This window comes from Euleptes europaea, chromosome 13 (assembly GCF_029931775.1).
Source record: "Euleptes europaea isolate rEulEur1 chromosome 13, rEulEur1.hap1, whole genome shotgun sequence".
NCBI classification, from domain to species: Eukaryota; Metazoa; Chordata; class Lepidosauria; order Squamata; family Sphaerodactylidae; genus Euleptes; species Euleptes europaea.
Genome location: NC_079324.1, coordinates 61,975,043 through 61,991,229, shown reverse-complemented (window position 1 = coordinate 61,991,229; position 16,187 = coordinate 61,975,043). Strand labels below are relative to the sequence as shown.

General features: G+C 46.6%; 1 protein-coding gene across 1 annotated transcript; it reads left to right on the top strand.

Annotated features, from left to right (window-relative positions):
* The first annotated feature begins 343 nt into the window (after positions 1 to 343).
* On the top strand, positions 344 to 14,113 carry MYL2 (myosin light chain 2). The gene is made up of 7 exons (XM_056859769.1): positions 344 to 413; positions 2,749 to 2,838; positions 4,790 to 4,865; positions 6,688 to 6,792; positions 7,971 to 8,046; positions 12,018 to 12,066; positions 13,997 to 14,113. The coding sequence occupies exons 1-7, from the start codon at positions 411 to 413 to the stop codon at positions 14,093 to 14,095; spliced, it is 498 nt and encodes a 165-aa protein (XP_056715747.1). The 5' UTR covers positions 344 to 410; the 3' UTR covers positions 14,096 to 14,113.
* The last annotated feature ends 2,074 nt before the right edge of the window (positions 14,114 to 16,187 follow it).

Sequence of the window (16,187 nt, the reverse complement as noted above, 5' to 3'; positions counted from 1 at the left end):
CACACACCCTAGAACAGGCCATTCAATTTGCTTGGGGTCCGGTCGCCCTGTCCTCACACACGTTTGGAGCAAACTGACACCCACAGGTGCCTGGCTATTCTTTGACCGCTTCACCGAAAGCACTTGAATGGACATCTTCGTCGAAGAGGCCGCCTGGTATGCTGGCTCTAAGTACCTTGGAGGCCCGCGGGTCTCACATGTCACCACATGACAATGAACCGTTGTTATTTAAGAAGCGAGAAAGGAGGGAGGAGGCGAGAAGCTCACCTATTACAGCCAAAAGCGGACATGGGTTTATTTTTAAACGGGGATGGGCTGTATTTATTGTCTGGTCTACCGGAGCCCCGAGGGCACTGGCTGCCAGATTCTTCTCACAGAAAGATCGTGGGCCACTCAACTTGGTCTGAGCCATGGTGAGTAAAGGGATCCAAGGGAACTGGAGCAAAGGGAAGGCATGTGCTGGAGGGTGCCGGGCAGAAATCAGCACCAGAGAGAACCTAGAAATTGACTTTCTTATGTGAAGAGGTGAATAACTTTGCCAGCCGTAAGTCTGCAAGAGACACGAAAGGAAACCGGGCTACCTTTCATTGGCCAGAAGATTCCATCTTCCCCAGGAGGGGTATCAAACTCTGGTTTCTAGATGCATTGGAGAGAGCTGGGCTTGGTAAGTGGGGACTCACAGTCAAGGGGACATGCTGCAAACAAAGCAGAAAATCTTGATCTGCTGGTAGAAAATAATGATAGAAGGGACAGATGAATCTCCCTGGCAAGGGAACTCCATAATTTTGACACCACAATCAAGAAAGCCCTTTCTGAAGTTTCCCATCTACAGACCGGGGCACTCAAAACAGTTCTCTGGAAAAGATGCCTGTATTAGTTGGGGAGCTTGATAAGGGAGTTGGCAGTTTTTAATGTAAGCTGAACCCAGGACCTTAAATTGTGCCTGGAAGCAAACTGGGAGCCATTATCAATGGAACAAGACTGGAGTGACGTGGTCCCTGCAACGCACCCCAGTTAGAATTCTGGCTGCAGCATTCTGCATCACTTGTAGCCTCAGGACAGCCCCATGTAGACTACCCATGTCACCAAGTCATTTTCTTCCTAATCAAATATTTCAATCCAAGCATTTGTTGCTACTGAGACATAAAATTAACATCGGGTACTTTTAAATTTTGTTTACTGAATATAAACCAAAATAAACAGGCTGTATTCATCACACCCGACTTCAGGCATTGGAAACTTTATCAGAACACTTTCCAATTCATATTTTTCTGGAAAACTCACATGGCCACTTTGAATTGTGTCCAGAAGTGAATTGGCAGCCAGACCTTTTTTCGCTGGAACTAGAGAGATGCTTTCCTTGTAGTTTATGAAAGCTGGCAATCCCGCTTCTGCATTTTGTGCTAACTGGAGCTTCTGGGCAGTCTTCAAAGGCAGCCCCTACACCCAACATGTTGCAGTAGTCTAGCCTGGGTGTGATCATGGCATGGATAACTGTGGTCAGCTCCTGTCTTCTGAGGAAGGGCTGCATCAAAGCCTGCCAAAGGGGCTCCCTATTACAGGGTACAGCTGTACCGACATCCGTAGGCTCAGATCTAATAGCATGCCCAAACAGAAAACCTGCAGTCTTTAAGTGTATATGGCTCTGGTCTGTTTTAATAACAGAAAATGTCCAGGAAGTGACACTGCATTCTATTCTTGAGTGATTATGCTTGCCCATTAGGTTGCAGGTGATCTGAAATTCCCTACAATGTCTCACAAAATCTACATGGAGATTATGCCAAAATACAAACTATACCATTAGTTAAAATACAGGTAATTAGTTGGCTAAACCAGAAAGTGGATTCTCTCTTCTTCTTCTTTTTTTGCAAAGGCCCTCAGTGTGGCTCAAGAGACTAACAGAGATATAAGTGGGAGAAAAGGCCAGCAAAAAAGAAGTTAGCACTAGTAGATGATCTAGGGACGTTTTCATATTCAGAACATGAGAAAACTAGCTGGTGCAGACGACGTCTCTCAAATGGCTTGCGCAGTCTGCACTTCGTCCCATGTCCAATTCCAGTTAGGAACATAACAATTGTCACACTGGATCAGGCCAAAAGTTAAACTTATTCAAAACCCTGTTTACAAGGCTGTCAGCCACCTCTGGACATTCACAAATAGGGCATGAAGGTTATGGCCACTCCCTGTTTGTCCTCTGAATACCAGTTGCTGTGCCTCTGTCCATGGATGTTTCCACTTAGCTATTGTGGCTAGTAGCTGTAGATCGATCCTCCATGAATTTGTCCAACACTGTAAGTTCTAAATGCTCTAGTGTTACTGAACACCCCCCCCCCCAGATGTTGGCTTCTCCAGAGATTGTGGGGCCAAGAGCAGCTATTATGGCAACAATTAGAACAACCATCTGTGAGGAAGCGTGACCGATTGCTGGGCTCTTCTCTCACCCCCCTTTCTTAATCAAACATTGGAGAAAACAGCAGCTTTGGAGGCGGACTCTAGGGCATCATACCACACTGAGGTCCCTCCCTAAATCCCAGCCTCCCAGATCTTCAAACTCAGAGTTGGCAACCTTACCCAAGTCTCCAACTCAAAGAATCTTTGGTAGTAGGTAACACCCTGAATCCCAGGATAGCTGCTATAAATGGTACTCAGCCCGACGGAACTGGGGTCTGACTGTGTAAGCTGGCTTTGTGCATTCATACATTAAACAAAGACCCCTGAATAACAGTGTCCCCTTTGAATTCCCCAAAGGCACCCAAGAAAGCTAAGAAGAGGTCCGAAGGTGCCAACTCCAACGTTTTCTCCATGTTTGAACAGGCTCAGATCCAGGAGTTCAAAGAGGTAAGTTGGGAGAACCAGAGAATTCAAAAGCAGACGTGCTGCCAGAAGGCCTTAGTGAATTCCTCGACTAAAATGGTCACAGTAAAAGGATTAAGAGTGTGATCTGCAAACTGGGGAGGGGGACCCTGATGCAAAACTCACCACTACCACCAACTCACTAAATGGTCCCACGTATGTACTAAAACCCCCCCAAATTCTCCCCCACCTAGGGTTGCCAACCTCCAGGTACTAGCTGGAAATCTCCTGCCATTGCAACTAGTCTCCAGCCTACAGAGATCAGTTCACCTGGAGAAAATGGCAGCTTTGGCAATTGGATTCTATGGCACTGAAGTCCCTCCCCTCCCCAAACCCCGCCCTCCTCAGGCTCCACCCCAAAAACCTCCCCCCGGTTTCAAAGAGGGACTCTGGCAACCCTACGCCCACCCCTAGGCTTGCCAACCTTCAGGTGAGGCCTGGAGATCTCCTAGAATTACAACTGATCTCCAGACTACATAGATCAGCTCCCCTGGAGGAAATGGCTACTTTTTAGTGTGGACTCTATGGCATTATACCCTGCCAAAGTCCTTCCCCTCCCCAGATCCTATCCTCCCCAGTCTCCACACCTCCAGGAATGAATGTCTGGTCTCCCTTTTTTTTCATCATAACCACCCCGCAAAGTAGGCCAGGCTGAAAGATAAGATGGTGCCTGGCCTGAGGTCAATCTGGTGAAGTGACAGACCAAGGGCCTTTACACAGGGAAGTTTTCCCAAGGTCTTTGTGTGAATTTATGACAGTTTTTCTCTGAGTGTCTTCTAGGGTTGCCAGCTCTAAATTGGGAAATACCTGGAGATTTTTGGGGTGGAGCCTGAGGAGGGTGGGGTTTGGAGAGGGGAAGGACTTCAGTGCCATAGAGTCCAATTACCAAAGCGGCCATTTTCTCCAGGTGAATTGATCTCTATTGGCTGAAGATCAGTTGTAATAGCAGATCTCCAGCCACCAACTGGAGGTTGGCAACCCTAATTTTATGCCATACAGTCTACCCTCCAAAGCAAGCATTTTCTCCAGAGGAACTGCTCTCTGTCACCTGGAGATCAGTTGTAATTCCAGGAGATCTCCAGCCACCACCAGGAGGCTGGCAACTCTAGTGCCTTCACATCCTTGTTTTCCATTTGTTGTCTTTCCTCACTATTTCTCTGTGCTCCCTCAGTCCACCTTTGATCTGGTTTGAGAAACCATGGAAAGGAACACGAGGAAACTTGCAGTTTGGCACCCAAACTGTAGGGAAACCACCCTCTGAATAGAACCCAAGACTCCCAAGTCAAAGGTCAATACACATCTCTGGCTCTCTGATAGTGGAGGCACACGGAAGGAAATCAGCCTCAAGAGAGCTCCTAGAAACAACACTGAACAGTTCTCTGCACGCCAGGCCTGGCTGAAGCCACATTCTGGGAGATTAAGGGTCCCAAAAGCCAATTTAAAGTGGCTTTGTTTGGGCTTACTCTGAAGCCGGGGCTCTGCTCTGGAACCTAGGTCCAAATGCTTCTGAAATTCACACTGGCGCAAAGGCCAACTGTGATGTATGCCCCACCGCAACAGCAAGCTGGGTACAAACCTAACACACAACTGCAATCTGTATGAATTATGTAAATTGAGAGCATTTGCATGATTTTCTTTGTGCAAACGCTGCAAACGAGCCAATCTGTCCTCCTTTTGCTGCCAAAGTGCTGTGTTCTGCTGGGCCTCAGAGACCCATCCCCATGAGACCCAGAAATCTTACTTAGCCACATTTCTGGCTTCTGACATTTCACCAAGTAGTACACACACATACAGTCATAAGGACTAGAAAGTTGCTTTTTTTAAAAGACCAGAAATGGAACATCGAATTCTGACCATAACTCTGCCCCTGCACGGGCACAAAGTCACAACACACATACAAATAACTCTGACTGTATCTTACCTTCTCCTGTTTTAGGCATTCACCATTATGGATCAGAACCGCGACGGCTTCATTGACAAAGCAGACCTGAGAGACACATTTGCTGCATTAGGTAAGTGAAGAGAACTCTACAAAACATCTGAAAGCTGTTAAAGAGGATTTGGAGCACCCCAAAAAAATAAAAAAAAACATATGCAAGAATTTCACTTCAAAAAAGCCAAATTCAGTTGTCATTAATCTCCTCCTACTCCCCACTTTCAGTCCCATAGAGTGGAAGAAATATTTTCTGCCTCTTTTAAAACCTAAGAGACATCAAGGTGTGAAAAACCACTGCAAAATCTAAATATCAGAAATACAGAACTTTTGAGAGTCAAATGATTTGGGGATGTAGACATTTCAATATTCAGCCATTTCACATAATCTAGATGGACTCCATCAGCCACAAGTCAGAAGTACCCCAGAGACTTGGGAGGGCTGACTGTTTTTTGCAGATCCAGAAAAAGAACGTCTAAGACTCTGCTGGGCTATTGTGGAACATCTGGCTTGCAGGGTCTCCTCTTGGCCAATGAAGTAGTTCAATGTGTATTTTTTAACTAATAGAGTTGCCAGGCCCCTCTTCGCCACCGGTGAGAGGTTTTTGGGGCAGAGCCTGAAATGGGCAGGGTTTGGAGAGGGGAGGGACTTCAATGCCATAGAGTGCAATGGACAAAGCGGCCATTTTCTCCAGGTGAAGTGATCTCTATCGGCTGGAGATCAGTTGTACTAGCAGGAGATCTCCAGCTAGTACCTGAAGGTTGGCAACCCTATACTAGAGGCATGCCCTAGGGGTGCCAACTTCCACATGGGACCTAGGGATCCCTTGGAATTACAACTCATCTCTAGACTACAGAGATCAGATCTCCTGGAGAAAATGGATGCTTTGGAGGGCAGACTCTGCAGCATTGTACCCAGCTGAGGTCCCTGTCTTGCCCGGGCTCCATCCCCAAATCTTCAGGAGTTTCCCAGCTTGGAGCAGCCCCCCTACCCCAATCCCCCATCAGCAACCGGGCGCGGGGGGGGGAATCTGGCAACCCTAGCATGCCCCCATCTTCCGAGTGGAGGTGAATGCCCACAAGAGAAAGGCGTTTTCTGTAGTAGCACCTGACTTACCTATGGAACTACTTCTGGGCATTCTTTTGCCCTCTTCCTGCTGTTCCAAGGTTCAGCTGCCAGGGAAAAACGTTGCTACTCTCCCAGGCACTTAAGGATAACGAATGTTTAATACACTGGATTTTACATCTATGCACTAAATTAGTGCTTAATCGGCCCCTTTGCTGCCTCTTGGCTCTGCTTTTCATGCTGCACTTTTCAGGATTTTTAGTATTTTGAGCCTGCCTTGATTGTTGCTTAGCCTCTCACTGATTTGTCATTGGGATTTTTAGTGGTTTGTAGTTCTATCAAGTATACTGATAAAACAAGGAAATAGCATCAGGGAAGGCCTCAGCCTCTACGTCCTGTTGTTGGACCTCCAGAGGAACTGGTTGGCCATAGTGTGAGACAGGATGTGGGATTAAATGGACCACTGGTCTGATCCAGCAGGGCTCTTCTGATGTTCTTATTATACTTCAAAGCTAGGGTTGCCAACCACCAGGTACTAGCTGGAGATCTCCTATTACAAGTGATCTCCAGCTGATAGAGATCAGTTCGCCTAGAGAAAATGGCCGCTTTGGCAATTGGACTCTATGGCATTGAAGTCTCTCCCCTCCCCAAATCCCGCTCTCCTCAGGCTGCACCCCAAAAACCTCCGGCTGGTTACGAAGAGGGGCCTGGTAGTCCTAATCAAAGCATTTTTTAAGAACTTCCCGGAGAACTTGTTACGGCAGTGGTCTAAAAACCATAATCCAACAAATCAAGGAATGTTGAGTTCTGTGATGTTGATCCTTCTCTTTTGGCAGGACGTTTGAATGTGAAAAATGAAGAACTGGAGGATATGATCAAGGAAGCTCCTGGACCAATTAACTTCACTGTGTTCCTGACCATGTTTGGCGAGAAACTCAAAGGTGAGTGAAAAGCTGCCCCGAGTGAACACATTTCCCTTTGCAAAGAGGCGAGCAGCCCCTGCCACGAGGGGCAAGAGCCACTGATTCATCCACAGGTGGGGTAACTGGCTTAGTCGGTCCTGGCTGGGGAACAGCCAACAGTCCCGGGCCCCCTCTGGGATGCTGGGCTTCCCCAGTTTCCATGAAAAGGAAGACAGTATTTTGGGAGAGAAAGAAAAAGTTCCCCTGCCTAGCTTTTTCCATACCATGTATCATTCTAACGTTATTGGCTGTTGTGAGGATAAAATGTGGAATGGATAGGGTTGCCAGGTTCCTCTTCACAACCCGCGGGAGGTTTTTGGGGTGGAGCCTGAGGAGGGCAGAATTTGGGGAGAGGAGGGAGTTTGACGCCATAAAGTCCAATTGCCAAAGTGGCCATTTTCTCAAGGAAGGGTTGCCAACTTCCAAGTAATAGCTGGAGATCTCCATCTATTACAACTGATCTCCAGCCGATAGAGATCAGCTCACCTGGAGAAAATGGCTGCTTTGGCAATCGGCCTCTATGGCATTGAAGTCCTTCCCCAAACCCCACCCTCCTCAGGCTCCACCCCCAAAACCTCCTGCCAGTAGCAAAGAGGGAAACCCTATCTCAAGGTGAACTGATCTCTATCTGTGGTCAAATCACAGATGACTAATGGCTACCCTGTACAGGTTTCAAGGCAATAGACTTTCAGAGGTTATTTGCCATTTTTGCCTGCCTCTGCATAGCAACTCTGGTATTCCTTGGTGGTCACCCATCCAAAATTTACCTGATGGAAGCTATTACTTAGAGGCTCCACCCCCAAAACATTGAGCCAATCTGGTACTAGAGGGGTGTGGCTACTGGGAATGCTATCAGCAAGATTTCAAAGTGTGTCTGCCAGGACTTTGATCTTTAGGAGGGGAGGGCTGATTAGAACTCCTTCAGAGACCTGCAGAGGACCCTTAGTCCCTTTCTGACCCCTGCCCTCACCAGGGAGTGCCTGGGTGCACCACTGTTGTAATGTCCAGGTTCCTTTGAACAAACGGGCAAGAATACACCCACCTCTCCCTTTTGCAAAGGACGGTCTCAGCCAAATCTGTCCCATCACTGATTCGTGGGAAGATCGGGGCAGCCTCCATAACATATTAGACTTCCCACGGTTCTGTTTAAATTCCAGGTGCTGATCCAGAAGAGACTATTCTGAATGCATTCAAAGTTTTTGACCCGGACGGCAAAGGCTTAAAGGCAAATTAGTAAGTGTCTTCTGGAGACTCAAGTTCAAGTGATCATCGGCTGCCGATTCTGGCTTGGGAAATTCTTGGAGATTTGGGGCGGTGCTAGGGGAGGGCGGAGTTTGGGGAGAGGAGGGAGCTCAGTTGGAGATATTACCGCAGAGTCTGCCATCCCAAACTGCTATTTTCTCCAGGGGAACTGGTCTCTGTCATCTGGAGATTGGTTGTAATTCTGAGAGCACTATGGCCCCACCTGGAGGTCAGTAACCGGATGACCACCAAAGTAGAAAAAGGCATCTCCCAGGGTTGCCAGGTCCCTCTTTCCAACCGGTGGGAGGTTTTTGGGACAGAGCCTGAGGAGGACAGGATTTGGGGAGGGGAGGGACTTCAATGCCATAGAGTCAAATTGCCAAAGCGGACATTTTCTCCAGGTGAACTGATCTCTATCAGCTGGAGATCAGTTGTAATAGCAGGAGATCTCCTGCTATTATCTGGGGGTTAAGCAACCAAAATAAACACCTCTGCATCGGTACCAAAGGTAAGAAAGTTAGTGCAGGAGAGCCTGGCAAATAACAACTGCCAGAACTAGTGGTATAACAAGGTGTATTAAGTGCACTAAAGGACAACAATCAGGACTAACATATACAAAATTCTTTTCAATAGTCCAAAAAGGTACAGGTGTCCAAAAATTGCTATAATGGTAATGCAGTAAGAGCTTTCTTCATATGGAAGTAAATAGGAAGGCGTTCATTGTTTCTTTTGTCAAATAGTTTACCCTTTAGGCGCCAAATAACAAAGAAACGAAGGTCGTTCTCGCTATGGCGTGATTTGAGAAAATGCTCCACAACCGGAGCCGAACAATTCTCAGACAAAAAGAAGCGTATTTCATTCATTTATTTCAATCTCTGGAACCCTTTGGTTTGAATTTGGATAATGATTTATCTTGCTTTATTTAGAACATGTCCCTTTAAGAAGCTCAAGTCCACATATGCCACCTGGAGCTCATTTAACCCCATGGATCTTGCAGCCTGTTAATTACTTGTACTATCCCGTCGGGAACAGTCAAACTAGTAGCAACGTCTGTACAACTATGTACTCGATATGATGTATCCTGTATTGGAACTATATTACTTTAATTCGGCATAGTTGTTTCTTCATCCCTATGGGAGAATGGAATTGAATTTGGATGTTCGTATGTGCATGTATTGAAATTTTATTTGTAAGTAATATTTACTTTCTATGTTACTCTTTCTCATAAAATGATGAATATGCTATATTTAAGTATTTTTTATATACAGGAACGGAACTGAAGAAGAAAAAGAAACGATCACCTTCCTATTTACTTCCATATGAAGAAAGCTCTTACTGCATTACCATTATAGCAATTTTGGACACCTGTACCTTTTTGGACTATTGAAAAGAATTTTGTATATGTTTTGTATATAGCCCTGTTAGTCCTGATTGTTGTCCTTTAGTGCACTTAATACACCTTATTATACCACTAGTTCTGGCAGTTGTTATTTGCCAGGCTCTCCTGCAATACCTGGGGGTTGGCAACCTTAGTATCTCCCCATCTGCCTAATCCCAAAAGTATAAATCCATTTATGACACAGTCCCATAAATTTTAAACCCCCAAAGCTTCTTGGGTTTTTCTAGTGAATGGGTCTAGATCCCAAATGATCCAGTTTTCTTTGTGTGAAACCAATCCTGCACAACTTCAAGTGGTCCTGGATGGAGGCACATAGCCCCAGCTGGTTCAACAGGGCTCAAATGCTTATCGTAACATGAAGGGGATTGTCACCCTGATGCTCAACTGCAAAGATGCCCTAAGATGGGCTTTTCTGTGGTGGCCCCTTGATCAAGCTACTCCTTTCCTGCTGGTATTCACCTGGTTCTTATATCCCCAGCCCTTAGGCAATTACTTTGTTACATTCGCTCAGTTCCACCTTGCGTTTATCTGCCTCTAGAATACCCTTTTAATGCTTTGCTATTAGTTTTTCTAAAAGGCTTCATTTGTATTTTTTATTGCTACTGGGGATATTTTTGCAACTTTCATAAATTGCCTGAAGAGGTTTTTTCCCCTTGTTGATTTTTATTTTTGTTTGTTTTTGGCTGTCAAGTTGCAGACAACTTATGGTGACCCCATAGAGCTTTCAGGACAAGAGACGTTCAGAGGTGGTTTGCCATTGCCTGCTTCTGCGTCATGACCCTGGACTTCCTTGGGGGTCTCCCACCCAAATACTAACGGGGGCTGACCCTGCTTAGCTTTTGAGGACTGTTGAGATCTGGCCATCCTGGGCCATCCAGGTTGAGGCAATAATAATGCCATCAAGTGACCAATGACTTATGGCAACTCCCTCATGAGATTTTCAAGGCGAGAGATGAGCAGAGGTGGTTTGCCATTACTTTTCTCAGCATAGCAACCCTGGACTTCCTTGGTCGTCTCCTAACCATGGCCAACCCTACTTAGGATCACAGAATCATATAGTTGGAAGGGGCCATACAGGCCATCTAGTCCAACCCCCTGCTCAATGCAGGATCAACCTAAAGCATCCCTGGCAAGTGTTTGTCCAGCCGCTGCTTAATGACTGACAGTGAGGGGGAGATCACCACCTCCCTGGGTAGCTGATTCCACTGTCGAACAACTCTTACTGTAAAAATTTTTTCCTAATATCCAGCCAGTACCTTTCCGCCTGCAATTTAAACCCATTATTGCAAGTCCTTTCCTCTGCTGCCAACAGGAACAGCTCCCTGCCCTCCTCTATGTGACAGCCCTTCAAATACTTAAAGAAAGCAATCATGTCCCCCCTCAACCTCATCTCCAGACTAAACATTCCCAACTCCCTCAGCCTTTCCTCATAGGGCTTGGTCTCCAGGCCTCATATCATCTCTCCTCTGCACCTCCTTCATTCTGTCCACATCATTTTTGAAGTGAGGCCTCCAGAATTACACACAATACTCCACTTGCGGCCTGACCAATGCAGTGCTTATTTTCTGATATCTAACAAGATTAAGCTAGTCTAGTATATCCAAGTCAGGGTAATTTTTATTGTTTATTGAGAGCCAGTGTGGCACAGTGGTTAAGAGCAGTAGATTGGAGTGGTGGACTCTGATCTGGATAACTAGGTTGGATTCCCCACTCCTCCACATGAGCAGCAGAGGCTAATCTGGTGAACTGGATTAGTTTCCCCACTCCTACACACAAAGCCAGCTGGATGACCCTGGGCAAGTTACAACTCTGTTAGAGCTCTCTCAGTCCCACCTACCTCCCAGGGTGTCTGTTGTGGGGAGAGGAAGGGAAGGTGATTGTAAGCTTGGAGGGCTTTAAGAGGGGAGTGGACATGTTCATGGAGGGAAGGGGTATTCATAGCTATTAGTTGGAATGGATGCTGGTCATGCTGCATACCTGTTCTCTCTAGTATCAGAGGAGCATGCCTATTATTTTGGGTGCAGTGGAACACGGGCAGGATGGTGCTGCTGCAGTCGTCTTGTTTGTGGGCTTCCTAGAGGCACCTGGTTGGCCACTGTGTGAGCAGACTGCTGGACTTGATGGGCCTTGGTATGATCCAGCAGGGCCTTTCTTATGTTCTAAGCTGGTTTGAGTCTCCCTTAAGTGGTAGAGAAAGTCAGTGGATAAAAACCAACTCTTCTTCTTACATTATTTTAATTGTAAGCCACCTCACTCAAGCAGGACTCTGAAGAGGTGGCATAGAAATATCTGCTCCTTGCACTAGGGAAATGCACGACTGTTACTGTAATGGACCCACGAGATCCAGCTCTATTATTGCTGATGTATTTTGGAGCTATGTATTAATTTCCCTGGTGGTCTGCCATGGCCACTGATCCCACATACATATGAATCAGATTTAAGCAGGAGAATTAAATAGTAAAAATATCTACTACTCTGAAAGGGTGCAAGAGTGGAGGAGAATGTTTGACTCCTTTGGAGCAGAAGACTTTCCTTCATCTGCTCTCCTATGCTTTGTTTGCAGCATTAAAGAGATGCTCACGACGCAAGGAGAACGGTTTTCACAGGAGGAGGTAAGTAAGCGGAATCCCTTCCTGCCAAGGGCATGTCTGCATTTCAGGTACTGAAAAGGCTTGTCAGCCCCGCCCCCACGGAACTGTGGGATATGTAGTTTTGTGACTGGAGGCTAAGGATTCCCCCCACACACACACACACGAATTCTCAGCAGCCTTACCAAATTTCCAGGACTCCTTTAGGCAAGCCCTAACAGTTAAAGGGCTACATCAGAGATACCACTTAGGAAAGTAGAAGTCAAGACTTTGTTCCCATCATGTTTCAAAGTGTCTTGGACAGCCACAAAACAAGCAGGAATTCACCAGGTAGTGTGTTCCCAGCACTGAATGGGCCTCGCTAGAAAGTTTCTTTTGTTGAGACACCTTGAGAAGGTTCTGGAGAGGGGCAGACACCTTCTCTAAATAAACTGAATGACTGTTGGGTGGAGCTTTGTAGCCCCCCTCCCCATTCATGTTCTGTTTGTGCTCTGACAACTATTTTATGCACTTCTGCTATTTATTTCAATATTTAACAATGGTCTATCAAAATGCTCTAAGCATTTAAGTTTAAAAGACAAGAAAAACACAGTAATGGTTAAGGCTCTCAAGCAATTAACCAAAACCAATAAAATGGAAAGAAACTAAATAGAAAGCAAGGGAAATATGTTTATGCTGATTAGCATCTCATATAAATCCAGGCAGGGTCATTAGCAAGCCAGCTCACAGGTGGGGGGCATCTTCCCCTTGGAGAAGCACAGAGCCCTGCAAGAAACCACCAGCATTCTCATCACCACCAATACTGGGAATATTGAGAGGCAGGGGTGTTACAAAGGTTCTTCACCCAATAAGAAAACTCACTAAATATCCAATCAGATGTAGAGTAACCAAAATAAAGGGATACCACCTGGAAAGGGCTTGCAATAAAACTGCCTGGTCTGGTAGGCAAGAGAAAATCCTTCCAAACTGTTGTGGTAAGAAGGAATTCTTGGCTGCAGCTGAGAAGTGAAGGCAGCTTGAAACTAGAAAGTTGGCAGGTGAGAGAAGGCTTTGTTCTACGGGCAAAATGAAGCCTGGTGAACCAAAGCATTCCATGAGAGAGGGACAGCCATCCTTACTGTTTCCTTTTGCATCCTCTGGTCTCTTGATCCCTCCAGCTAAATATTGTTTCCTCTGACTGGCAGCATCTTCCCAAGGTCTCAGGCTGCAGGAAGTCTTTACACCTATTATCTGAGATACTAGGGGAGGGGTTGTGGCTCAGTGGAAGAGGTTCTGCTTTGCATGCATAAGGTCCAAGGTTCAAAGGTTAAAGGACCAGGCAGTAGGTGATGTGAAAGACCTTCAACTGGAGATCCACTGCCAGGTGAAACCCCTTCACCTGGAGAGCCACTGTCAATCTGAGTAGACAGTACTGACCTTGATGGACTGATGGTCTGATTCAGTATAAGGCAGTTTTACAAGTGTTCTATATGCCAGGGATTGAACCCAGGACCTTCTGTAGGCAAAGTGCACATACTGAGTGCACATACTGAGCTACAGGCCTTCTTTGAATCTTGTGGCACTTTCAAAGTGAGCATATTTACCATGATTGATGCTTCCCTGGGTGAGAACCAAGTCATTTTTCACAGGGGATTCTAAGTTACAAAAGCATTGGCTGCAATGTATCTTCCAGATGCCCCAAGACTCCCTTTGGGGTGTTGCTGACACAGACCCTCCCTCTGGAATCTATTACCCCTTACAAGACCATAGTAGTAGCAAAACCATCTCAGGGGCAAAGGTAAATGAGCATGCCCTGAGCCTCACCAATTAAAAATTGGCCCCGTCAATTAATCAGCTCACATCTTGTGCATTCAGTGCACCCCTTGGACTGGTTAAAAGTTTGCAGCTCTAGCAATACCCAATGCAATGCAATAAAACTCAAAAGAATTCCCCGACAATCTCTCTTTTATAACAGGTAGAGCAGATGTTTGCGGCTTTTCCTCCAGACGTCACTGGAAATCTGGACTATAAGAATTTGGTCCACATCATCACACACGGGGAAGAGAAGGATTGAAGTGGGAGAGCGTTGAAGTCCACCATCCCACAGTGAAACGACCGCTCCTTGTCTGGCACCGCTTCCGCTGCCCCTCTCTGGGCCTACCTGGGCTGTTTGTTATGTGAACACTGTCATTCTGATGTTCTTTGACTTCTTTGTAGAGGAAACATGACTGTAACTGCAGAAATGTGTCCCGTACACTGCCTCCGTATTAAACTACTTTTCAGTTGGTGAGAGAGAAAAATCCAAGCATCCCAAATTGTGATTGACTGAGCTATGCTTTGCAGGCAGGCAAAATGAACTTGTGAGGGATTCCCGGCGCAAGCTGGCTAGGCCACCGAGGCAGAGAGAGCAGGAGGAACCAATGTCCTCCTTGTGGATCAGTGCCAGGATCCACCAAGTCCAGCAATGTGCCCAGCAAGATGCTGATCAAAGTCCACTCCCAAAAGTACCAGGATGAGGTGTGGCTAGGAGGGCCCGCCTACAAAGAAGACTTTTTTTTTTTTTTTGTATTTCTGACACAGAAGAAACACTAAAAGTAGATTTATGGCATCTTGAAGACTAAGGGCCTTTTATGCATGGGTTGTTTCCATGGTGATCACCCTCCCCCGACTACTTCAGCGCTTCATTTTCATTATGCACTTCTTTTCCAACCTGCCTGTGTTTCCCGTGTTTTCTGAATGCTGTTTCTGGGGCCATCCAGAAAACACGGGGAGAGAGCGAAGTGCCTTCTAAAGGTCAGAAAAGATGTGCATAATGAAAACGAAGCCCTGAAATAGTGTGTGTGGGGGTGCATAAAAGGCCGTATTCCAGGAAAGACTTCTGTGTCCACAAATCACAAGTCAGATGTCAGAGGAAGGATTTGAACCCAGGTCTCCCCAGTCCTGTACTGATCCTCTACCCACTGCACCACCCTTCCTCTCATAAATGGTACAGCTTAGGTTATTGACTGGAAGGGCTCCAGCTCTGGAGTCCCTGACACAAGCCCAGCCATCACAATCTGTGACTCGGTTTCCCCCCATTCAGCTAGCACGATCCAAGCTGGTGTATTCCGGTGATTTGTGCTGCCCTCTGGTGTCTGTCAGTGAGAAAGACATGGTTTAATTCAGCAACGCTTGGCTGGGAATTGCAGCAATTTATGGACCGCATGCCAACTTTTCTGCTTCTCTGATTGGGCACTGCTAGGAGTGAGATGAGACAACTCCGCACCTTGGCTCTGGGGTGGGGGCAGAGAGAAGAAAATTTCTTGATGTTTGTCGACAGAAATGACTTTGAAAAACTGATAATTCCCTTTCTTGAGGTTTGAAGAGGTAAAACATACCCAGGAGAGCAGCGTCCCCTTGTTATGTTACTGCAGCACCAGTTGTAGAAGATGGGCCGATAGTACAAAAGTTTTTATTTATGTGACAATTATTCTCCCTCCAGGGTTGCTAACCTCCAAATGGGGCCTGGAGATCTCCCTGAATGATAACTGGTCTCCAGACTACAGGGGTCAGTTCCCCTGGAGAAAAAGGCACCTTTGGAGAGTGGACGCTATAGCTTTACACCCTGCTGAGGTCCCTCCCCTCCTCAGTGTTCACCCTTCCCAGGCTCTAAACCCAAATATACAGGAATTTCCCAACCTGGAGTTGGCAATAGTACCCATCGCCAAAGAGCTCAGAGCAGCTTCTGATCATGGGCAGTTTAAAAAACGACAAGAACTTCCTACGGCAGCTAATACACTCAGCTTGATTCCATCATAAGAGCCCTGCTGGATCAGCCCAGTGGCCCACCTAGTCCAGGATACTGTCTCACATTGTGACCAGCCAGTTCCTGGGGGGGGGGGGCAACAACAGGGCACAGAGGCCGAGACCCTCCCCGAAATTGCCTGCTGGCACTGGGAATCAGCTGCTGCTGCTAGCACCTGCTGCTCATTCGCCTGCCCCTTCTCTCTGGCTGGCAACCGCTCTGTTGGGCAAGGATGATGCCTGCTAACTGGCAGAGGGCAAGAAGGAACCTGTGGCACACATGCTAATGGAGGAAAGAGTGGGAAGCAGGCCCCGTCGTTCCAGAGGTGCCAACCAAAGACCATGGGGCTCAGCAGCTGCCCCATTCTGATGCCTGTCCTAGC